Here is a 24,781-nt window from a genome sequence, read left to right as displayed (position 1 = left end):
TTTTCAAAAGTGCAAAAGTTCCTAACTCCAACTGATTTTGATGGGAGATAGGTGCATAGGCAGACACTTTTGAAAATCCAGGCACCTATCGGCAAGACAAGTACTCCTGGTTATACTGAACATTTTACAATGATCTTTCTTAATTTTGCACCAGGATCTACAGTACAAGAAAAGATTATTCAAGTTCTGACAATCAGAAAGGTATGTTTACTTCCTTTTGTTCTTCATCACAAAATTAATACTTTAAATGCAGCCCCTGATGGGTTTGTTGTTTGTTTATTTTTACATATGTTTATTCCTTTGTTTCTTCAAATTAAATCCAAGAGGACAGAACAAAACCAGTCAAATATGCAGCTATAAGGACAAAAAGCATAGTTCAATTACTATATGCAGCCAAGTGGCCTAAAATCCAGACTTCAAGGTTTTGCCTTTGCAATGCCAAAATCAACAATTCTGAATGGTTTAAACTGCACTTCTCAGATCTTGTGCATCAATCTTCAAAGTAGATCAAATATCATGTGAGAAACCCTACTATGAGGCAATACTTTGTAGTAACAGGCTCCTGGATGCCCCAGGAATACTGTTTGGTCCATGTTTGCTCCTGCAAAAAGGTGTGTTTAAAGTCAATGGTGCCAGGAGGATAGCAAATCTATTTTTGTCTCCTTCTGGGGGCAATCACCTATCAGTAACAGGACTCCCTCCAAGCCAGGATGCTTGAGAACTAAAAAACTTTGCGGGACTTTCATTGTCAATTTAAGTCACTGTCAGAGTGACTATTGGTACCACTGAGAACTTAAACCCAAGTTATATGTCCACAGACAAACAATAAATGAAATAGCTAACACACCCTCTACTACAGGATTGCAAACAAGAAGTCAAGGGTATTTTGATGATTCTAGGGTAATTTATTTGAAAATACTGAGAATTCAAAAATTGAGATAAAATGTTTGCTAGCCCATATGTTATTGATGAGTCATGTTTTTGTTTACTTGTATGACTACATCTTGTAGGCAATTCTCATCCTAAGAAATTATTCAGCTACAGAGATACTCAAGGAATAGACTACTGGCTATATGTTCAGCTTCCAATAAATAACTGCACAAAATCTCACAATAAGCATTTCTCCAAGATCTAATTTTGTGTATATTCAGTTAAATAAAATCTGTAAAATGTTTGGTATTGGCTCCACTAGACTGATTAGTTCAATATGAGGAAACACTGAAGTATTGTAACATGTAAAAATATTTACTAAAAATTGCTTATTTGAAAATCATAGGATACATTTTAATGCACAAGTTATACTGTACCTTTTTGTGACATAGTCGGCTCTTGTCTTCTAAATGTGCAATATTGTGGACCATCTGATTATCTTGTATTTGATATTTTTCCTGTTGATCATTTGTGTCTGTTAGTGAATCAAGGTTTTGGACTGTTTTCATAATTATTGATTCCACGCTTTCAGAAGTTGGTATTTCAGAATCACTAAAATAGCATATTTGGGGGGGGGAAATCAATGTCCTTGTTAAAAAGTTGAAATATCGAATAAGGGATCACAAAATATACCATGTGATTAGTCACACACATTACAAACGCGAACTGCCGTAAGCACTTTAAAAACAGTTGGTGAACGATGCATAATCTGAAAAATATTAATTTGACTCATTTAATGAATACCTACAAATAACACATTTGTAACAAGCATTTTATAAATGAAAAGAAATCTTAAATTCTGCTAATTTAAATTTTTACTGAATTCTACTTGAACAGCTCCATCTATAGTCTACTGTAATTATAGTTTACAAGAGGCTGCATGATACTAGTGACAAGTGCTTTTTGTTGTAGACCAGAAAGCTGACATAATCAAAAAGCTGTGCTACAGTATATTGTAAGTCCTGTGACCTGGTTCCAAAGATGTACTGCATTTCCTCTTAAAACTAATTGTTATTGAACTTCAATGTGTGAAAACAAAAACAAACAAACAAAGCTAAAAATAACCCCAACCTGCTTATTTTAAGACCCAGTCTGACTGATCGGGCACATGCATGCTGTTTATCACAGAAGGTTTGATGCATAACAAATGTCTAAAATAAAGGTCAATTTTTGGCAAAGGTCAACAACCTTGACATTGTTAATCTGAGAGATTCAAAAAACAATCCTCATCTGTTATTATGGGCATGTTTGTGTGTCAGTTATAATCTAAATTCTTTGGGGGCAGGAAACACATAACACTCTGTGTTCTGCAAACTACTGTACACATTTAGTACAAAATAATAATAGCAATATACTTCTTTATTGTTTCACTTGAACTATATTTGCGATGCTGATTAGTTAAATTAAGTTTTAGTGAAATATCTAAAGTGCAGCTCTTTACTGCTGCAGAGTTTACTGACTCCTTTAAACTTGGTACTTGCTGTTTAAAAATGCTTACTATACAGATCAATTGCAAATCCTAATACCTCGGTTTTCTTCCAGGCTCTGTAATTAACTTGCTTTGTGACCTAGTGTACCCTCATTTTCTATAGCTTTTGTAAGGCTCCTCATCACTTTATTCCTAAGGAAATTTCCACTGTCATTTCAGCTGGTCCTTAAGCTTCTGCAGTACCTTCTGCTAATGATTAAACAGTCACAGTTAGGTGGTGTTCAAAAGCACCTGCCTTGAAGTCAGCTCTTCTTACTGCTACAAGATGGGGAGGGGACCTCATTTTTTCCCCAAGATTTGCAGTGCATCTGAAAGGACGATCTGGGGCAGAGGCTCACATGCCTTACCAGTTTTCTGCTTGGTCATCACCAGCTTTACCACTAGAGTTGTGGAAAAGTTGGGTAAATGAAGTCTGAACCATCCATTGGCACAAGATACATTTACTCTATTTCCCCCCCCCCCCCCCAACCAACAGGGTGTTATATGAAGGTGCCGTTCACTTCAGTAGAGTTATAGTGGCATAAAACTGGTGTATAATGGAGTAGAGAATCAGGCCACTTAACTGGAGAAGCTTCCTCAAACTCAAAAGCAGAGTGTCTAAAAAGATGTGTTTGTATGATGAAAAGCTTCCCCTGATGCATCAATGTGTCTCACTGACTGTGAAGAGCAGAAAGTAATGTAATGTTTTGAAGATGCTGAAGTACCACCAAGGGATTTCTAATTGTGTTGATGTTCCTTTGCAGCTGAATGCTTTGAAAGAATGTTCTGTCATCTAGAAAATATAAGAGTTGAACCCTGAAACTTAGAACCAGCCTTCAGTAATAAAGAACTGTATTTTTAGACATGGAAAAGATATAACTAAATAAAGACATTTCCTTCAGTAGATCCTGCATTCTGGGCTATCATTGCCAATCATTCCTATCATTGCTAGGAAACACTCAGGGTACAACTGTCAAAGAGGATATCTTCTGGTTATTTGGGGCACGTCTTGAAGCCACTGTATTACTTTCCCTTGGTGAACAATATTATGATTTACAAAACTGTTCACAGAAGGCAAAAACTAGCAAATTAAAAAAAAGAAGGAAATACTACTAATAATAGCAACAACAACAAAAATACCAGCTTTAATCGTTTGCATGAAATCAGCATGTCTGAAATATTAAAATCTAAAAAAAAACCATAATATAAACAACAATAGCAACAAGAAGAATACTTAGCACTTATGTAGCGCTTTGCAACCATAGCTCTCAAGATACTTGGCATAGTTGGTTACATATCATTATCCCCATTTTATGCATGGGTAAGCTGAGGAACAGAGAAGTTAAGCGATTTGCTCTGGCTTGCCTACATGAACATTTAATTTCTGGACAGCTGAGGTGCAAAAATACCCTGCACTAACTTGCCACATATTAAGGGTATGTCTACACTACCCGCCGGATCAGCGGGCAGCGATCAATCCAGCGGGGATCGATTTATCACATCTAGTCTAGACGGATAAATCGACCCCCGAGCCCTCTCCCTTCTGCCCAAGGTGGAATTAGAACTTGCTTCTCTATTGTCTTTTGGGAACAAGAGAACTAGAAGTAGGAGACTATGCAGCATTTTATATTCATTTGCCCTTGTGGCTTACAGCTGCCTCTTCAAGTGTGTGTGGGGGGACAGATAGAAGAGGCAAGAATTCTAAACATTTAAGAGTTTTGTCAGTGCTATTTGCTGGGGGGCTTGTGACTCAAGATTGGGGATATGTGCAGTAATACTTACTTTTAAAGAACTAATTTTTCACCACCATTCAATTAAAGTTAGTACAATGACTGTGCATAAAACATACATGAAATAATTAGTGTAGATGGTTCTTAATTTAAAGGATGTTAAACAGCTTGTAGACATCTGCTAGCAAGCTGAAATGGGTCATTCAAAATTTATCTAACTAAATTAAGGGGAAAAAATGTTTCTCCTCCCGGGTCGGCATGTCACAAGATAACTAAACCGACTTAGTAGGCTTGCCTGGGAATCCTTAGCTGTCAGTGGTGAATATGCAAAGGGCCAGCAAATTAAATCAACCTGCCAAACTGTCAATTTCAAGCCTCATGACTGCATGAAAATAGCATCACTGGAAGAAATCAAGCATTGCCTTCTTTTGGGTTTCCTGGCACCTATTCAAATACTGATGCAGTTGTGGCTAATTTTGCATGCAAATTTCAGTCAATAAGCTCAGAACAAGACCTCCCAAGATATTTCAAAAGATCTGACAGTATTTTTTCTGAATACCAAATCGACAGTAGTTGAAATTCAATCTCCATTTGCTAGTGCTTTACATATGCACGGTGTCCCCTCTACAGAGCTAAGTTAATGAGAGCCGTACCTGCTTTCACTCATATCCTCCCAGCCATCCTTATTGAAGTTCTCAAATACATTGCTCATAACCTTGATGGACTGATTGAGAAAAGCTTGGTGACGTCCCAGAGAGCTCTTTTTCTTGGTTGCTTTTAATTTAACCTTGGTTCCTGGTGTCTTACAATTACATTGCCCCTGGGTTGCTCCAACAGTGGCCATGGTAGCCACTGCTTTGGCTTTGTCCAGTGAATTTTTCAACTGCTCCACCTCACAAAGCAGATCTTCATTTTCATTTCTTAACCTGTTCGCTTCTGCCACTTGCCTCTTCAGAGAGGTAACTTCTCTCTCCAGCTCATCAATAACTAACTGAAGATCTGCTTTGTCTTTCTTTATTTCTCGAAGCTTCTTCAGTAGCTTCTCTAACTCTCTCTCTTTTGTGTCTGCATCTTCTTTGTGACATTTTATAGATGCTTTCAGATCATTTTGGTCTTTGGTTAACTGTTTATTTACTTCTTTCAGCTTCTTTGATTCCCTTTCAAGAGCTCTAAATCTCTTTTCCAATTGGCACACCTAACAAAATTGAGTTTTAGAGTGAAACATTATACTTTGTTTTTAACCTTTTAAATAGCACAAAACCAAACTGCTATATCTTAAAATTACATTTATTTTATGAAAATAAAATTACATTTAGCACAAGGACAAAAATAATCTAAAGTGCCTAATTCAAAAATAATTCTAAGGCAGTGTAGATGAATACATTCTAACTGCAATAATACATCTGTTGAGCAAAGGGCAGATGGTAAAAGGAGTTAAAATTCCAGACAAAGTGACACAGAAGTCTAAGTATGCTAATAAACCTTGCTGATGCATTCCGAGATCATTACTGATTTGGTTATACATACTAATTCAACCTGAACAAAATTTTCAAAAGAAACAATATACAAAACAAACAATTTTGCACAAGGTATTTAAATAATCAAACTCTTTGATGTACTTATTTAAAAACATTAAACATATCCTTTCAAAATCAGCTAGAAATTTTAAAAAAAGTTTAGGGACTTTAGAATATGAAGACTGGGATCTTTTCTATTTGCAGTATAGGAAAATCCAGACCATCCCAGTGAAACCTCTTTACAAGCTTACCAAACACTATTTGAGGAAGCATTTTTCTTCATACCTAAAGACTTGCTATGTCCAAATGATGCATATGTTTTGTTGCTGATGTACTATACCATCTAAACAAATGCAGGATTACCTCTAATAGACTGATTCTTACTGTCCTTTAATGCCATTGGTCAAAGTTTAAACTAAATACCACAATATTCAGCAATGAACAGCAAGTTTAATTTGAACTAGGCCCCTAAAAAGGAACAGCTACTCAGATAAGATTTTTCCAAAGTGTCTTTGGGAAAATCAATGCAACTTTGGAAAAATCTTTGGAAAAGTCTCACTGTCAGTTACCTAGTAGCTGATGTACCACAGTTCTTTCTCTACTCTATTTTTGGTGGGAGCTGCTGAGTGCTCAGCTCTTTGGAAAATCAGGTACCTACAGAAGAATTTAGCAGCCTAACTTTAGAAACTCGTTTTATAAAATATTGGCCACTGCCAGCATGCTGCAAGAGTGGAATGCCAAAAACAATATCAAATTTCAAACTTTTTAAACTGAACAGTATTTCTAAAGAAATATTAGAGGTACTGACAGGCTGTATTAGGCTGAAGGTTTTTAATTGTTTTAAATCATATAGAATTATTTTGTCTGATGGATGAATTTAGTTCAAATGACAGTGAAGGATCTGAGTGCACATGTTAAATTAAGAATAGTGATGTTCAAACATCCTAATATATCTGTATCAATGAGCTTGAAATCAGAACTTCAATATCTATGCTTATCCATTGCTGGACTTCCCTTGAGCAAAACATGTGGCAGGTTTACAGTGAACAAAGAATTAGAACTCATTGGGTGAAATTCTGAATTCATTGAAATCAAGGGGAATTTCGCTACTGACCTCAATGAAGCTAAGATTTTACCCATTGTATTTATGATTAAGATTAGCATTTGAACCCACATCTCCAGTGGTTAAAGGCCAATACAGTACTCATCATTAACTCATTGTGCATTAAGCCCTTCCAACCTGAGCTTTCCTCATTTCTTAGTTCTTTAGAACACCTTTTACGTTCAATGTCATTTAAAGTCACTTCTGGGTAGTTGAAAGGAAACAGCAAATATCTTCTGGGTCTATATCCTAAGGCAGAGGTTCTCAACCTTTTTCTTTCTGAGACCCCCCCAACACGCTATAAAAACTCCATGGCCCACCTGTGCCACAACAACTCGTTTCCTGCATATAAAAGGCAGGGTCGGCGTTAGAGTATAGCAAGCCGGGCAATTGCCTGGGGCCCCATGCCACGAGGGCCCCTGCAAAGCTACATTGCTCAGACTTCAGCTTCAGCCCCAGGTGGCAGGGCTCAGGACCCTGGACTTAAGAAGCCCCACTGAAGGCATCTGCTTTCTACCTTAGTCCCCAGCAAATCTAATGCTGGCTCTGCTTGGCAGCCCCCCTGAAACCTGCTCACAGCACCCCAGGAGGCCCCGGACCCCTAATTGAGAACTACTTTCAAGGCCGGCTCTACCTTTTTCGCCGCCCCAAGCAGCGAAGGAAAAAAAAAAACAAAAGCTGCCGCAGTCACGCCGCCGCTGAGGGAACCGGAGGAGGAGCTGCTGCCGTCATGCCACCGCTGAGGGAATCGCCGGAGAAGCTGCCGCTAGCGTGCCACCAAAAGCCGCCGCAGTGCCACCCGAAGACCGCCTGGGAAGCCGCCCTTTCCCATTTGCCGCCCCAGGCACACACTTGCTAGGCTGCTGCCTAGAGCCGGCCCTGACTACTGTCCTAAGGTATCATCACAACAGTATGTATCCATAGAGATAAAAAATTATACAGCACCTGGCAAACAAAATTATAGTTCTGAAATATAGATAATAACCTAGTATAAACTGTGAAATCCTAGACTGTAGTGCTCAAATTATTTCAATTACTCACTCTGCCTTAAGATAAATGAATGTGAGCATTTCCTGTTATGCCTGTTATTATTTTAACATGATGTTTGTCATTCAGTAATAACGAGATGACAGACTTCATTACCTGACCATATGGCAAGTGTTACAAGTATATGCAATCACGTCATCTGCTGTAAATTACTGTACTTCCTACAAGTTAATTCACAAATATAAGAAAAATAGAAATAGCCATACTGACATTTTAAGTACATATTTGTGTTTATTCAATTTAACAATGCTCTTAAAGGTTTAATTAACTAGACCAATATAATTAGGCCAAATCACAAGCTAAAAGACAAGCTAAAGGAATAGGCCTATCTGAAAAATGCATTTTCTTTGCAGCAAACAAAAACATATGGTAAAATACAAATGTGCCCTTTTAAGTGAACACTTATTAACATATAAAACTATTTGTGCAAAGCAAAAATATCAATACAAAAATTGTGACTTGTTAAGAATACCTCATTATTGTACAAATACAATATGAAAAATGCTGTATAGTATATCTGTTAAACCAATAAGCCTACTAAATGTATCTACAGTACCATTTTGTAGAGAGAGGTTACATATTTAAGAACTTTTTTTAAACAGTATTTTTTTTTAAATTTAAAATATGCGAAGTGAATTTATTACCAAATCACTATTATGCACAGATGTGATTCTCTAGTAAAACAGCTGTATGGATTCACATCTGATAATGTGTACAGTTAAATAAACTTTGGCAAAAGAAAATAAAGATTTCGGAACCCAAAAGCTGTGAATAATAAGCAGAGGCTCCTATTTTAATTTGGATAATGTGTTGGTTTATTGCAGTTCATTTTGTCTTTAAACACATTTTTAATTTGCTCTGACATTAACAGCATTTATCTCACATGATGCATCAATATCTACTGCACTAACATTGATTTTTGACATAATTTTGGCAGTCAGTGTTTTTGAATTATGAAAGAAAATTAGAGATAGAACACAGAGCTTCAATTCATGAATTCTGACGTTAACATATGATCCTTTACGTTAAAACTTAGATTTAACTTGCTGGGCTCAGTATCTTACCTTCTGTAATGTCTGATCTGATATTTCTTTCACATTCTTCTTTGGCGTACTGTTCTTGACCCCATCATCTTCACCAAGTCTAAAGAGTAGTTCTGCCAGAGAATAAATAAAATATTGTGACACACATTCCCACTAAAATAATACTCAAACAGTTTAAGTAAATGTGTTCTTTAGTTTCCCAATTATAAATAACCTGGTGTATTTTCTTGTCAAGCCTTTTGGTCAGTCTCTAAAGAGCGACCTCTTTTCAAAGTCTTATGTCACATAATTATGAATCTTTGTAGCATCACAGTGTGTTTTTCCCCCCACAGTACAAGCTTTTCAAAGGTACAATAGATCTGCAGGTTAAAGATGCTGTACTTTTATTCCCATTTTCATTCTTTTATAGACTATTCCCTATATGCCTTAAAAGCAGAATTCATTGCCTTTTTATCTACACAGTCACTACCAGTTTTGTTCTCTAGGTCTTGTCCCCTGCCAGGAAGATCAGAGCGATTGGTGAACAAAGCAAACAGTAACAGAATTAGGATGAACTGAAACTTTAAACCCCTCTTTTGTTAAGTGAAAGATCATGTGTTTTACAGGATAAAGCACACAAATCATTCTGTTGTAATGTTGTGAGTTCATAACAATTAGAAAACTACAAACTAGTAAATGTGAACTTGATTCTATTTACCATTCCAGTGGCCACACTTCAATTACTAAAATTCTTCCCAAAATAAGGGCAAGTAAAAAAAAAAAAAAAAAAAATGTATACCTACAAAATGGAAATGTTAGTAATATTATAAGGTAAATCAGAACAAAAAAGTGTTCGGTTTCCATTCTTCGTTGATTTCATTATTATTCACAAAAAAGGATAGTAATTCTTGGAGTGACTTCTTTAGGGAAGATAGAAAATTATGTTGAGAAACAGGGAAACCCGGTTGTAGAAATGCCAGTCAAATGTTTAGGATTTTTTTTTTTCCTACACTAACTGAAAGAATTACTCTTAGGGGAAAAAATATCTGTGCTTGGTTTGCTTTGGAAATATCATTTTAAACCACAAGCGGACACTGCAGGTCAGTTAAAAACTTTTGATTTCTAAACAAAACAGGAGTAGAAAAAACAGCATTACTCTCTGTAGATTACTCTCTTGATATAAACAGTGACTAATAAGTTTGTTAGAGTGAATTAGACCCTTCTTTTGTCTTTGGAACATGTCATAGCCAATTAAAACTACTGTATTCATGAAATAAATAGAGCACTATTCTAAAGATAATAAAAGCTGAAAGAGGTAAAACTATGCATCTGGGGAATATGTACCTTTACCTTGATATTAATCTGCTAGTTCCCATGTTATTTCCAAGTACAGTCCCCCAGCACAGTGGTACTGCATATATTTACAACATTCTTAAGTAACTCATAAAGATCATATGTAAATACTTTTAATCTTTTTCTAAATATTCACTCATTTGAATGTCTACTGTAGCTTTTATATCAATATTTACTGTATTCCACTAAAAATAAGGTGATTTTTCCAAAGATACTGATCAAAGCACAAATTATGTTTATTACAAAGTTAGATATATTAAAATAAATATAGCACCTACAGCCATAAATAAGTATACTGTATCTACATACACAGAATCCACAATACTCCTGGAAGATTGTTGGAAGAATTATTTGCACAAATTAAGGAATATTATAGAAATCAGCAGCAACACAAATTAAAGAGAAGCTACAGCCTACTGAGGCATGGCCATTTCTAAAAAGCAAAAAATAAATTGTTTATTCTATCCCTGTGCTATTACATAATGGTTCACTGAAAGTAGTGCGGCCATGAAAGAAAGCACTGCCTAGAGCTTGTCTGTCTGCCTACAACTGCAGTCACTTTCATCATATCTGCCTACCTAGCACACATATGCTCTATCTGTGGCAGACCCAAGTAAAACTCTTGAGCCAGGAACACTCAGAAGCCGTAGAATCCAGTCTTCAATTATAAAGTCACAACCGTCATATGTGATAGTATAATTGTGTCCCACTGAGAAAACAGAATGAACAAACACCCTTTGGATTGAATACTTCATTTTATTTAAAATCACCACATCTGGTTTTGAGGTGATTGCAGGAATGGTAATACAACAGTAATAGCAATACAATTTCACCATTAGGAAGCAGATAGTCATCAGACGCATACTGATGCAGTAAAGGAATTATCAGTTTAAAAAGAAAGACAACGAGTGAAAAAAACTTGTCTTGCAGATTTTAGTTTGGACAAATCAATGAAACACCCAGGACTAATGCTCACCTTGCTAGTCAGCATGGGGCACTGGTGGGGTCAGGACCAGTGGAAATATCCTCAAGGTTAAAGGAGAGGGAGGCTAGCTGAGGGAGTGTTCCATGTGCCCCTCTCTACCCCTCCATGCTTCACCTTTGGCAGGTAGGGACAATTGCTTCACTCTCCTCCCCAACCTTTTTCTTACCATCCCCCCCCCCTTCCTCATGCTACATGGTGTGGGAAGACAGAAGGGGTGGAGGTGGAATGCGGCAGCTAGTTCCAGGCTCTACTGCTTCTCCTGTCTATTGCCTCTGCCACTGGGCAGCAGAGGTGGTGTGGGGGGCTGGGTTACTGCCTCCTGTCTGGTGGTGGGGTATGTACAGTTTGCTTCCCAGATGGGTTAGCCATTGTAGGCTCCCATTTCAGTCCCACCCTTACCCTAGTTACTGGATCTCCTATGTTGCTGGGGCTAGGCTGATAGGAAAAATCCCTTCCAAACCCCAAAACTGGCTATCTAGCAAAACTGTCAAGTTGCTATGTGGTTTTTTTCCCCATCTTCCACCTGGCATCCAGGTTATCCAGGACTGGAGAGGAGGGAAAGGAAGGGGACGAGGGATTTACATTACAATTGTAAACTTGTGCAATTGGCAACTTTGGTGAGCTCGGTAGTTTAGAAAGTTTGATTCAAAACCCTGTAACTGAGTCAATTGCTTGGGGGTTTAGTCCTCAGCACAGCATTGCAAAGTGGTGAATACGCTTCTATGTCCAGTGCAGCTTGCTGTTCCCCTCATCTCTCTCCTACCTCCAGTGAATAGGAAGAGAGGAGATCAGGAAATCAGTATCCAGTCATGGTCACATGTCATGCCAAAGACTTTAGAATGGGCATGGCCTTCACACTCATGCTCAGGCTTACAGTACATCAGGGGCCATTGGTGCCTAACCTGCATTGGAACAACGCTGCCATGTAACCTGGCTTAGTTACCCTACTTAGATAATAATCATTAATGAAGGTGCAGTCTCTCTGCATTTAACCACATTATAGCATCTGTCTCTCGCTGTCATAGTTTCAAGTCTCACTGTACCTTTAACCTTTCTCTGTGGTCTGCTCCAGAAATGCCCCCTCAGGTCCTAGGCCTCCAGCCATCACCTCTCTCTGGGAAGAGACCCACATCCCACTCCCTTCTGACTGGGGGCTTTAGGCTGCAGTCCCTTTGCATTTCCCTGTGATTATCCCGAGCATGTCTGACAAACATCTACTCTTTAGTTTCTCTCCAAGGACAGTGACAGTGATTTATCAGCAACTCAAACACCTCTTTCAAAGAAGAGTACATTTATTTAAGGACAAAAGCATACAGAGAAAACATATAAACCAATAAGATCTAGATGCATATTAAACATACCTGAAGTTGCTTATCAGCTCTCTGGGGGCCATGGCAGAGTCAAGCCTTCCAACCAATCAGTAGGGTTGGATTCAGCCTTGAACCAAAGGTCAAGTCCATTTGCCGCCCCCCCCACTCCCCCCCACACACAAAAGTCCCTCTCTCTGTTCAAGCTGGCCCTTTTATACCAAAAGCCCTTTCTTTGTGTCCTTGGCTTCTGGTATCTGTTGGAGCCAGTATCTGCAAACCACCACAGGGGCAGGTACTTCTCTGGAGTTGTGTTCAATTCTAGGGATTGCAATAATCACCCGCACTGTTTTTGCAATAATCTAGGGATTGCAATAATCTAGGGATTGCAATAATCACCTGCACTGTTTTTAGTTCCTGGAGGAGCTGTAGTAACCCTCCCGCAGGGAGTAGAACACAATTCCTAGCTCAGAATAATACAGGGAACATTCACATACTGTGAAATTTCAGATTTAAATACACCTCTACCCCGATATAACGTGACCTGATATAACACGAATTCAGATATAACGCGGTAAAGCAGTCCTCCGGAGGGGGGCTGCGCAGTCCGGCGGATCAAAGCAAGTTCAACATAGCGCGGTTTCACCTAGAACACGGTAAGATTTTTTGGCTCCTGAGGACAGCATTATATCGGGGTAGAGGTGTAGCTGAAATCATGGAATTTATGATTTTAAAAATTCTATGTCTGTGAAATTGACCAAAATGGACCGTGAATTTGGTCTGGATACCCACACAACTCAACTGTGTTTAACCTTTTGTTTTCAATCACCTTAAAAGTGCACGTGACCAATGTATTTCCATAGCCTGAAATTTGTGTATAATTTTCTTTAAGGAGTGAGGAATATATATTTCATAAAATAAAGATGTTTTATTCTGTAAAGATTTGGGGTTCTTTTCAGCATTCAAATCCTAAATACTTTAGAAGCCTTTAAGATTCCTGAGATCTGAATTTTTTTTAGAAAGTGACACCGTTATTGTTCAGCAGGCAGCCAGCTAACTCCTAGCTGCCTTTCCATTCCTGGTTCTGTGGTTCTAGACTAAACTAGAAAAAAACAGGGGAGTGATTTTTAAATCAGTATTTTAAATCCTTACATTGTTTCCTCCAGTTCAATACCTATTTTCAGGGTAGATAAAAATTGATGATTTTTAAAAGCCGTTTAAAAAAAAAAAAAAAAAAAACAGATTTTTAATTTCAAAAAGATTTCTTTGATTTTGCTAAGTTTTTCTTTTGAAAAATCAACCTGTTTAAAATGAAATATGAATTTAATACAAAATATATTAAAGCCTAAATTTACTATAATCTCTTAAAACATTTAACTAGAAAGTAAATACACTGAATCCATGAGTCTCTTTCAAAAACTTGGCCGTAATGGCTGCTCTTTTATATAATCATGAGCAAAAAGTTAATTATCTAGTAAATAAACAATATAATCATTCATCATTTTCTAACATACAAAAAATGTAAAATTAATAAAATCTGAAAATATAAAACTATATAATTGCTTAAATAAATGTATATAGTTATGGTGTAGCCTCCTAGGTAGCAAAATGATGTATCAAATTGAATGTAAAGGCTCTATTTAAATTATGTTGATTTACAACTAATGGTTATATCAACCAATGAGAATGCATCTTTCTTTAGAAAATAACTGAAGTAGAAATGGAAAAGTTGATTAAAATCAATTATTTAATTTGAACTTTCCACTTAACAATTTAAATCACCTTGATTTAAATCAATCCACCCTGTCTGTTTTGATGAAAATAGGAACTAGAAAGCAACAGGTGAGAATCCAGCCACTTGCCATTTTTAGCAGCTGGATGCTTTCACAGATTTTTTTGGAACTGGGTGCCTGGTTGTAAAATATACGCTTTTAAAAAAATGTTACTTTATTTTGTTTTACCAACCTGGCCAACATTTCTGCAAAAATAGAAATGGAAAGCAGCCAGCAGCAGACAAAAAGGAAAAAAGGATAAGGCTACTCATTAATACTGCAGTTCCCTAAAATGGGACTTCTTCACATTGAGACCTGTGAGATACCCCCCACAGGTTCTGCTGAGCTTCAGGAACCTTCTAGAAAAGCAGTGACTGGCCGACTAAAATGAGTTCTCTTGAACCTCGGTGTAGTCCCCAGACGTTTCAAGTAAAGCAGAGGGTGAAAGGAGGTGGATGAGGATAGGAGCAGTGAGGTGGCAAGGATACAGAAATAGAAGCAATCTTGTGGGCATCATTTTCACATATTTCCACCATTTTGGTTCATGTCTAAATTTATTTGGTATTGGAAGGTGCCATAAAAATTCTGAATCTGATATTGCAGATTTTATAACATTTGTATCTGGACACTGCACCAGTCATCTTGAATTCTCAGGATACAAAGTTTTGGAAAACTATTTCCTTTTAGAATGGATGATTACTAGTTTATGAATCATGTAGAGAGCTAATAAAGGGTAACTGTACATTTAAAAAAAAGAACATGTGTGTGTGTGTGTCAGCAGAATTCCAAATCAGAAATTTAAAAAACTATTGAGAGAAAAGAAAACCCATCCAATAAAATATTTTCTGTCTAATCAAATATTATATAATTCTAAATTTTTTTTACCTTCCCTTTCTTGTTGCAGACACAGATTCAGTTCTTGTATTGTAGCCTTATCCATAGATCTACGTACTTTCATCTGATCTAATTCTTCTTCAAGATTCAATCTACAAAATAGCATAGGCAAATAAGAAGGAACAGAAAAACAGCCAAACACATCCTAATAAAATAAATAAAATAATAAAATATGAAACAAAATTAAATGAAAAACATATCAAAATAAATATTACTGGCCAGGGAACATATATGATTTAAATACAGTTGCTATTGTTTTAGAATGTAGATACTTTCATACCTGCTACTGTAAGTAAAAACTGATATAACACAATTGCCAGTAAATTCACAAAACTCAGATATATATTTTGTAACTATACTTACATTAGTGGTTTCAGCTCCTCCCCTCTACGTACATACATTCATATGGGGACCACATTTTCATTTATGCTGAAACCCGTTTATGACACTTTGACAAAGTAAAGGGGCGTTAGCATCAATTAAAATTGGGCCCATCTATGTATATAGGCACATCTATGCACACATACAGGGTATGAAGAGGAGGTGCAGAATACTAGGAAGTTTTTAAAGGGGGAGTGCAGCAAATGGGCGTGGCATGAAAGAGTTTCAGGGATTGGCAAAATACAACTAAAAATGAATAAGAGAGGACTGAAGGGGATAGAGAAAGGCAGAGTTTATGCTTGATAAATTTTAAAGTCCCTATCTAGCATAGCGTTTAGGCACATGTGCAGTCTCATTGAAACTAATGAAATTACTCATGTGCTTAAAGTTAAATATGCCGAGATGCTTTCATCAGGACCTGCATGCTTAATTAGTGAAAGAAGGGAATGAAGTAGATGTAAAACTATTTCTATACAAATATTATATATAAACATTATATATAATGTAAAAAGCATTCAGAAGATGTATTCAAGGATCGCTCCCACCAGGGCCGGCTCCAGGCACCAGCCCACCAAGCTTGTGCTTGGGGCGGCACCTGGAGGGGGGCGGCTCGGTGCTCCGGCTCCGGCCGCCGGGGAGAGCGGGGCCCCGGCCGGGGCTCGCCGCCCTCCCCCCGGCACTCTGGCCGCCGGGGAGAGCGGAGCCCCGGCCGGGGCTCGCCGCCCTCCCCCAGGCACTCTGGCCGCCGGGGAGAGCGGAGCCCCGGCCGGGGCTCGCCGCCCTCCCCCCGGCACTCTGGCCGCCGGGGAGAGCGGAGCCCCGGCCGGGGCTCGCCGCCCTCCCCCCGGCACTCTGGCTGCCGGGGAGAGCGGAGCCCCAGCTGGGGCTCGTTGCCCTCCCCCCGGGGCTCCGGCCGCCCACCCCTGCCGCGCCTGGGGGGGGCGGCCGGAGGCTTTTTTGCCTGGGGCGGCAAAAAAGCCAGAGCTGGCCCTGGCTCCCACACTGGCAAGGAATGGTTTAGATGAAATAACAGGCCTTTTCCAGGTCTAGTGTCCATGATTATATTGTTCATACACTTACTCAGGGCCAAAAGTGTTGGGAGGCACAAATCATATCTCTATTCAGTTGGCATAGAACAGATTTCTAAATATGTAAATTATCTGAAGATACAGACTGTTTTCATAATCATTTCTGCTTAGCCTTATCTCCTGGAAAAGACTGAATAAATACAATATTCCCCTACTAGAATGTCACATTTTCAAACTTTTCTATTTTTGTAGTGATCGATTTTATGGCAAATGGCAGAAATAATAGAAAAAACAACTGATGGATAGTCTTTACATCCCTGGTATACAATACGCTCTGTATTGAATATCAGAAAATGAGAATGACATGGAAGCAAATACAGTTAATAGTGTATCTTTTTATCATGACTGTTTGCAGACAAATGTCTTTCCAACATCATTTATGAGGCCGTTAGCTATACAGCGTAGATAGGAATCATTGCCATGGGAAGAACAAGACTTAAAATGAAGCAGCTCCCTTGGTCTCTATACCAATTGTTCCAAAGCTATCTTGATAACTTAGTAGTAGAAAATTGTTGTTGCAAAATATAACAATATTTCCTGACCTGAAGTCTATTAAAGAGCTGTACACAAATGCTTTTTAACGTTTGCAAATGTAATATGCAAGCACAACTATATCCTGGTTATTCTCCTCCTCCTCCCTCTGTTAAAAATGCTAATAAGTAGAGCTCTAAAGAAGTGTTCATACATTATTTTCCAAAGGTTCTCAATGCAGGATCTTCTGTCAAACTACCCCCCACTGGTCCCCTTTTCAAGGCTCCATGTTATAGCAACCGTACTCCAGTGAAGTCTGGATAGGATTTTCTTCAAAGCCCATCCACATTGATTCTAGATTGACCAAAGTGATTCTAGTGACATGAGGCACTTCCTCTCCCCTCATCCAGAGATGACTGTACTGCCTCTGCAATCCTTTCACTCCAGGGATCAAAAATAAGCTGTGGGATAATGCAGAATACTAATCTACTGTAACCACAGAGAAAGGAAGGCAGCCTCAAAGCTTAGATACTGTGAATAAGAGATCCCAGTGTTATTTTGGAAGAGAAGCCAATACAATGCTGTGGCTATCAGACAAGTATAAACATAGAAATATAGGATTGTTTGATATATTTTCAATTAAGAAATCAAACCCTGGAATAGAGAACCATATTGGGTTTTGCTACTACCTCAAAGGCAGTTGTGGTGTGTGTGGAAATCTTCTGTTTCACTGAACAAGTGGTGAGCAAACGGCAGGGTGTTTATAGACTCTCAGAAGATCCACAACACTAACAGAAGCTGAGAGGCTTTCCCTTTGAAGAGTCTTCAATAGTGGGAAGGAAGTCTCTCTGAAGAATTTTTCTGCACTAATGCCACCTGATTGTAGCTTGAAATGTGGAAGAAGAGCTCTCAACATCAGCATATGCCTCCTTCAGCTTCCAGCCACCAGCATCAGCAGCAAAAAAATTGTCAAAGCTGAACATATTCCAAAAGAACTGTTGGTTTTGAATATGACACAAATTTTAGGCCCATTCTTATTGTGGCAATAAAATCATGGGTTCCACAACTTTAGGATCTTTCCACGAATTTTGCTATATTTCTGCAATATTCCACAAATTCTAAGCTTTAATTAAATGAAAACAAAAGACCAACCCAGTAAATTTCTAACTCTTCTCCTTTGATGACAATACCAATCTTCCTTCTAATGTCACACCAGACTGAACAACTGAAGGAAAAAGAGATGCCACTTTTACACTGTTGATCATCAGTATCCCCTCGCCTGTCAGTCAATGGTAAGAACTGCAGCTCAAGTTATATCCTTGTATGGGGTCACTATATAAGCTATCTTATCATATTGCTATAGACATTAAGAAACATCAGAACCTGATAGTATTAATATTAAAAAGGGCAAAAGAAAAATTACTTTAAAAACTTTGCGATAGAAGTAGTAAAAGGGAATTTGGTTTTTGACTTTTCAGCTCAGCTTTAAGCTTTTCATGACAACGTTAACTTGGCCATGTTGCACATACGTACTATTTTCCAGTCTTCTTTTCTACATTTCTGTTTCAGTTGTTAAATATATGCCATCCCAGAAAATATACAGGATGCTCAATATTGCAGAGTTAACATTGCTCTAGGAACCCTAACTTCTCCCAGTTCCTACCTTTTTTATTTAAATTGCACAGCTTTAACACACTGCATTTAATATTCTTATTTATTATTTTACCTTGTGGTGGCACCCAAAGGTTTTAACTATACCTCACTGAAGTGGAAGGAAGAGAAGGTTACAGATGAAATTGGAGATACTATTACATGCAAAGGAAGGAGCATAAAAGAAGGCACAAAGGTGGCTGCTAAGAGGAGCATAGAAGTGATGCAAGGACATGAAAAGCAATGCAAAATGGATGGTGGGTGCGGGATAAGCTGGTAAAAAGAAAAAGAGCAGATAAATAGGGAGGGACTAAGCTGTGAGAAGTCCTGCAGGAGAGCACGTGAAGTTTGAACTTGAAATGGCAGAAAAGGTGGAGCCAGTGGAGGTCTTCAAGGAGCAGAGTGCCATAGAAGATCAGGCAAGAAAGATGATCGGGTTTTAAATACATTACTAGAGGTGGCAAAGCAGTTTTCAGGTAGGCTGGAGAGGTTTCTATGATCCAGATGAGAAATGTGGACCTGAAAAAGGGTTTTCACTGTGTGGTTAGAAAGAGCTTGGATCTTAGAAAAGTTATAGAGGAAGAAATGGCTAGATTGGACATAGCTGGGATGTGCAGCTCAAAGGGAAAGGGAGGAGTCAAAGATGACTCCCAGGTTATGGGCCTGGGGAAAATTCACATATTTGTAGCTACTGTTCTCCTAAAACAGTTAAGGTTGCTGCTACATTTTAAAGTCACGGTTATATTTGTGTTATGTAGTGTATACCATTACTCAACATGGTTTTAAACTTTAAACCTCCAGGACAAAGACTATTACAACACACAAAAATTGTACGGGTTCTGTGCTAACGAATATTAAATACTGTAAACTATTTTAACAAAATTATGCAGTACTGTAGATTGACATACTGAGTAGATAAAATATGTAAGGGCATTCAAGTTTCAAAAATCTGCAGATATAATCCTAACCACAGATAAACTAACTGAAATAAATAGGCAAAGGAGAACTGAATATAAATTATAATTTTAATTAAAAAAATAATAATACAAAACTGCATAGTACAGTCTCTGAGGGTATGCATAAAATATCTTGTCTCTGTATCCATGATAGACCTTAGGCAAAGGAGATTCATTACTAGTAATAGCCATTAGTAACCTAGATGAAAAGAAAATAAGTAACCATTCTGCTAAACTTTGTTAAATTTCATTAAATTCAAAGTCCACAATCATATCTCTAATGATAACACTCAGCAGGTGAACCATTTTAAAAGCTGTGATATGCCGGAGCTAATTAATAATTGCTCGGACTATAGCTACATGTGATCTTCACATGGACAAGGTTCTATCAGTTTTTGTTTACCTGAATGCAATATAAACAGGTTTTGAAATGTGCCAAAATTTTGGTTTCTGCTGGGATCACAGACTTATTTATTAGTTATTTTAATTTCCTTTTACCTTTTTACAGTTTTACTATGCTAAAACATTCTTTGGAAAGGAAATATGCTGTTAATTATGTTCCACCCAGGATGGATGCCTCACTCACAGATTCAAGAATATTGAAAAATGCCCTCAAATATTTAACACAAACACATCAGAACAGAACAGAATTTAGTTTTATAAAACAATTTCATATGTGAAGTATCTCTCAAAGCTCTTTTTAAAGCAATTAGTATTGCCATGATTGTGTGTACACAACCTTGGTAAGCAGGATGCTGCTAAGCACAACCATCATGGTACTTGAAACTACCATGGGGCCCAATCCAACTCCCACCAAAATCAATTGAAAGATTCACACTAAAGTCAATGGGAGTTAGACTGGGCCCTTCCAGAGAGAACGACTGTTATCCAAGATGCCTGGATTGTATCATGATTTTTTAAAAATAATGTTCAGTTGATTCTGTAAAGTAAAGCTGACAGTTACATTTACATACATCCAATAGTGATGGGCAAATCGCATACATACGTTTGTCCAACAGCTTGCATATCAAGCCTATTAGGTAAGTTAAACATTTCCATGAATCAGAGAATATAATGTATGACTAGCTGATTTTCATAACAAAACAGGGTTAGAAAAAGATTTCCAACTGCCACAGGGGCATTCCAACCAGTGTCTGGTTTTAAGACTCTCACTCTGCTTCTTTAGCAGGTATTTACAGTTAATTCTAATAAAGACTTCCCTCAATGCCAGTCCCTCCACCCCCCTCAAATTTAGAGTTATTTCTACTCCTCTCCAACGAGGGAAGGAAAGAATTGCCTTCTTCAGTACCAAAAAGCAAAATCACCTCTCTTTAAGTGTTGTCAAAACTTCTAGCTTCTCACTATGCCCAAAAACAACAAGGAGTCTGGTGGCACCTTAAAGACTAACAGATTTATTTGGGCATAAGCTTTCGTGAGTAAGCTTGCAACCGAAGAAGTGAGGTTTTTACTCACGAAAGCTTATGCCCAAATAAATCTGTTAGTCTTTAAGGTGCCACCAGACTCCTTGTTGTTTTTGTAGATACAGACTAACACGGCTACCCCCTGATACTTGTCACTATGCCCAGTTAAAGATACATTTGCGGTATTTAAAAAATTTAAAATTTTGGATGCAAAGAATATCAGAACAAAACAATACAAGGAATACTGTTCTGATTGGACAGCACTCAAGGATGTGGATGTATGAAGAGTTGAATCATTCTGGGGCCCTTGTAGCATAATTCATGTCTAAAGTGCCTCAGAGTATACAAAACCTTAAATATGATTAATAATATTAACAACATTATTAAGGAATTTTACTTGCTAGTTGTACTAAGACATACCAGAAGCGAGACTTGACTTTTGAATCCAATGGGCCAGAAGATCTACAGCGTTTATCAGGGCGGGAAACATTGAGCTCCATTTAGTCATGCGGAGTTGCTGCTCCATGTGGCCACAACTTTTGTCACCGACAATGGATTCCAGTGGGCATGCATGAGTATCAGTGGGTGCTAATTATGCAATTGTCTCACTTATCATTGTTCTCCTAAACCCACTGAAGATGACCCAGGACATTCATTCCCTCTCTGCTTTCTCATGTTTTGGTGCAATAACTCCCCAATTCTCCATAATTGATTAAGGCACAGGAACCCGAGAAAACAGTGCTACATCTTGTCCCCAAAAATTTCACTCTTTAGCTGAATTATTATTTGTAAAAAAATACAACAAAACAAAACAAAAACAAACAAAAAAAGACTCACACCCCAGCACCACAATTACAATAATAGCAAAAACCCTCTAGTCACCATTGTCTAGGTAAGGTGGCACAACACTTTCAAATGATTCAAAAGACGATGATCTAAAGCATTAATACAAAATCCTTTTGGACCAGGAAACCTCAGCATAGCATTTGACCAATGTGTGAGCTTAGTCAGTTTTGAGATGACAAGCATCATAGCACAAATCAGAGCCACCAGCACATAATCACTTCAGAAAAGAGCCACCAATCATAGATATAATTACTATGATCCACCACCTTGAATTATAGCTTTTGTTTTTAAAAACCCATCTTCACATTTTGCTTTGATCTCTTGCAGGTGACAGTCACTATAGGCCTAGGAGAAGCATCAGCTTTCAGTTCTGTAGTCCTGGAGAGCTTTGAGTGAAAGTTACTTTTTAAAATGGCACCACTGATGCAGAGATAATCAACATACAAACATGCACTCCAGTTTCTGAATATACCCACCTATATGTTTATACTTATAGTACTTCTTTTTTAACTTCCGCACAAATGCTCATCTTCTAGGCAGCTCTGTAACCCTACATAGGGTTTTTTCAGAAATAGTCAGGATGTAGTCTATAAGTCAGCCTGGTGTCCCTCAAAAGTTTTCATTTCATCCCTGAAAAGGCATCCCCAAACACTTTCTGGCTAAATCCTACCAGTTTTACTCACACTGAAGATTAGTTTACTGTGCAGGTATTATTTATTACTTTTCAATTTAAAAACACAGCTTCAGGAGTTCTCTGGGCACTTATTCCCTAAAATAAAAAATTTCATTACAAACACAAGGACTGCCACTAAACATACCTGTCTCACTCAGCCCATCCCCTCTTCCACAGCTTTAACAAAGAGGAGAAAAATATGGGTTTTGCAGCATGCCTGGAAAGTTAACAAATATGGGTTCTGGTGGCTCCCTTCCAGAGAACTCCCTGCCAGCAGGTCCCCCTCTTTTATATTGAGAGCACTCCAGCTTTAGCACCTCTGCTGTTTTCAACTATGGTAGTGTATCATGGGGGAAGAGAAATGGGCTCCCATGTAATTAGCTCCCAAACCATTTAAGATGTTATAGGTTAAAACTGACACACTGAATTCCAACCTGAAGCTTATTGGAAGTAGTTCCACTGAAACAAATGGGACTTCTCAAAGAACATGGTACAATTCAAATTAGCAAGGGTGGCAGAATCTGATCATAATCGTCTTGTAGCGCCATCTATGTGATACAAATGTTTCCTTAACTATTTTGAGAATAAAGTTAAAACTTGGGGAGGCTTTAAAATACACTCCACATACCTATTTCTTAGGTTTTGGTTTCATTTACAAAGAAACCAATCACAAATTCCAGCTCAAACCTTCTACCCAGGCTTGGTTCTTCTTAGCATTCTCCCCAAGGGCTTAGAACCTAGATTTTATATGCTCAGAAAGTCACTTCCATCTCCCTTATAGCCAAAGTGAAGTTAATGAGTCCCGTCTAGTGCAATGAGTCAGCAGGAATCCATCAGCAGTTCCCTACAGGCTTGCAACACCTGCTAACAAGGTAGATCAACAGTGGAGCCCTGCCACTATACTATATTCTGCAGACAAATATCCTGCATGCAACATCAACACATTTTGATTACTATCAACTGGATGAAAGTCATCCTTTTTGTTCCAACATAAGTCATAAGGGCACTAAGAGGGGTTAGGAATCACAACACATGTCGCTGCATATACCTTTTCTTCATTTATTTCTTCCAACTGGGCCACAGCATTGGTTAGCAACTTTGAAACCAAACAATATTAATTCTATCTACACTAATAATTTATGTTGGACATTGTGTTCATTTGCAAAGGTACTGATCTTGACCCACAAGGATAGTTTCAATGGTTTCCACTGTCATACACCATTCTGAGTTTTCCTTTACAGTGGTGTAAAACTCTTGGTGACAATCTCTTTCATTAGGTTATTTTCCAAATACCCCAATACTTAATTCTTTCAGGGCATTATAAGAGGTAACACGGGAAAGAGAGCTATAGCACCAGTTTTCCAACTGATTTACTCCTGGCTTGTTCTAACTAATAGCTGTAAATTAGCACTAAATCATCTACAACATACAGTTGTTTACTTATCAAATTATAAGGATACATAGGTGCTCCTACCACCTGCACATAACCAGAGCTTGGGCATAACATGCCTTATTGAAAGAACAAAATTTTGTAATACTCATCATTTTTAATAGTCTGTGGTTATAAAGATACCATATGGAGCCCCCACACCGCTCCAAACAAAAGATATGCACTTGTATTTAAAAAAAAAGATCATTTCAAAATAACTACATAAACCCCAGCCAGAGCTTCAAGGGCTCTGTCCCTCAGGACTTGACTGTTCCATATGCTAACTCTTACTGTCAGAGAGCTACCACCACACCTCCAGCAGGGTAAAGTCTAACAAGCAAGACCTGCCCCAATGAGACAGCACACATTTACCTGCAGCTCCTGGCAGAATTCCAGCATCAAATAACAGGGTGGGACAAGAAGAAACTCCTTACACTCTCTTACACACCAATAAAAAAGTGGTGAGAGCAAGAATCTCTGGTGTGCAAGGCTAAAACCATCCAAGCAAAGGATGTTATTTTCCACCATTGCCCTTGGATTAGTGTACAGTCTTTTTTATTTTATGTTTTTAGGAAATAAAACTTACCGAATCCTCCTTTTTCCATAGCTGGACAAGTACAACTGTTCTATCTGGTCTAACCGTTTTTTCAGTGTCCAATCCAGCAAACTAATTCAATTCAGAAGTTTGTGTACAGGCATTCTTTGAAAGACTCTAAAATTATTGACCTTCGGGGCACAA

At 38.1% G+C, this 24,781-nt stretch overlaps 1 protein-coding gene across 1 annotated transcript in view; it reads right to left on the bottom strand.

Annotated features, from left to right (window-relative positions):
* CNTLN (centlein) overlaps positions 1 to 24,781 on the bottom strand; it is a 277,422-nt gene that overhangs the window by 83,390 nt on the left and 169,251 nt on the right. Inside the window, exons 13-16 of the mRNA XM_054033059.1 lie at positions 15,119 to 15,219; positions 8,859 to 8,950; positions 4,782 to 5,323; positions 1,308 to 1,482 (exon numbers count right to left, since the gene is read on the bottom strand). Coding sequence (XP_053889034.1) covers positions 1,308 to 1,482; positions 4,782 to 5,323; positions 8,859 to 8,950; positions 15,119 to 15,219 — 910 coding nt within the window. The remainder of the gene's footprint in view (positions 1 to 1,307; positions 1,483 to 4,781; positions 5,324 to 8,858; positions 8,951 to 15,118; positions 15,220 to 24,781) is intronic.

This window comes from Malaclemys terrapin, chromosome 6 (genome assembly GCF_027887155.1).
Source record: "Malaclemys terrapin pileata isolate rMalTer1 chromosome 6, rMalTer1.hap1, whole genome shotgun sequence".
NCBI lineage: Eukaryota > Metazoa > Chordata > Testudines > Emydidae > Malaclemys > Malaclemys terrapin.
Note: the sequence above shows the minus strand (reverse complement) of the source record. Positions and strands in the feature narration are given on the sequence as shown.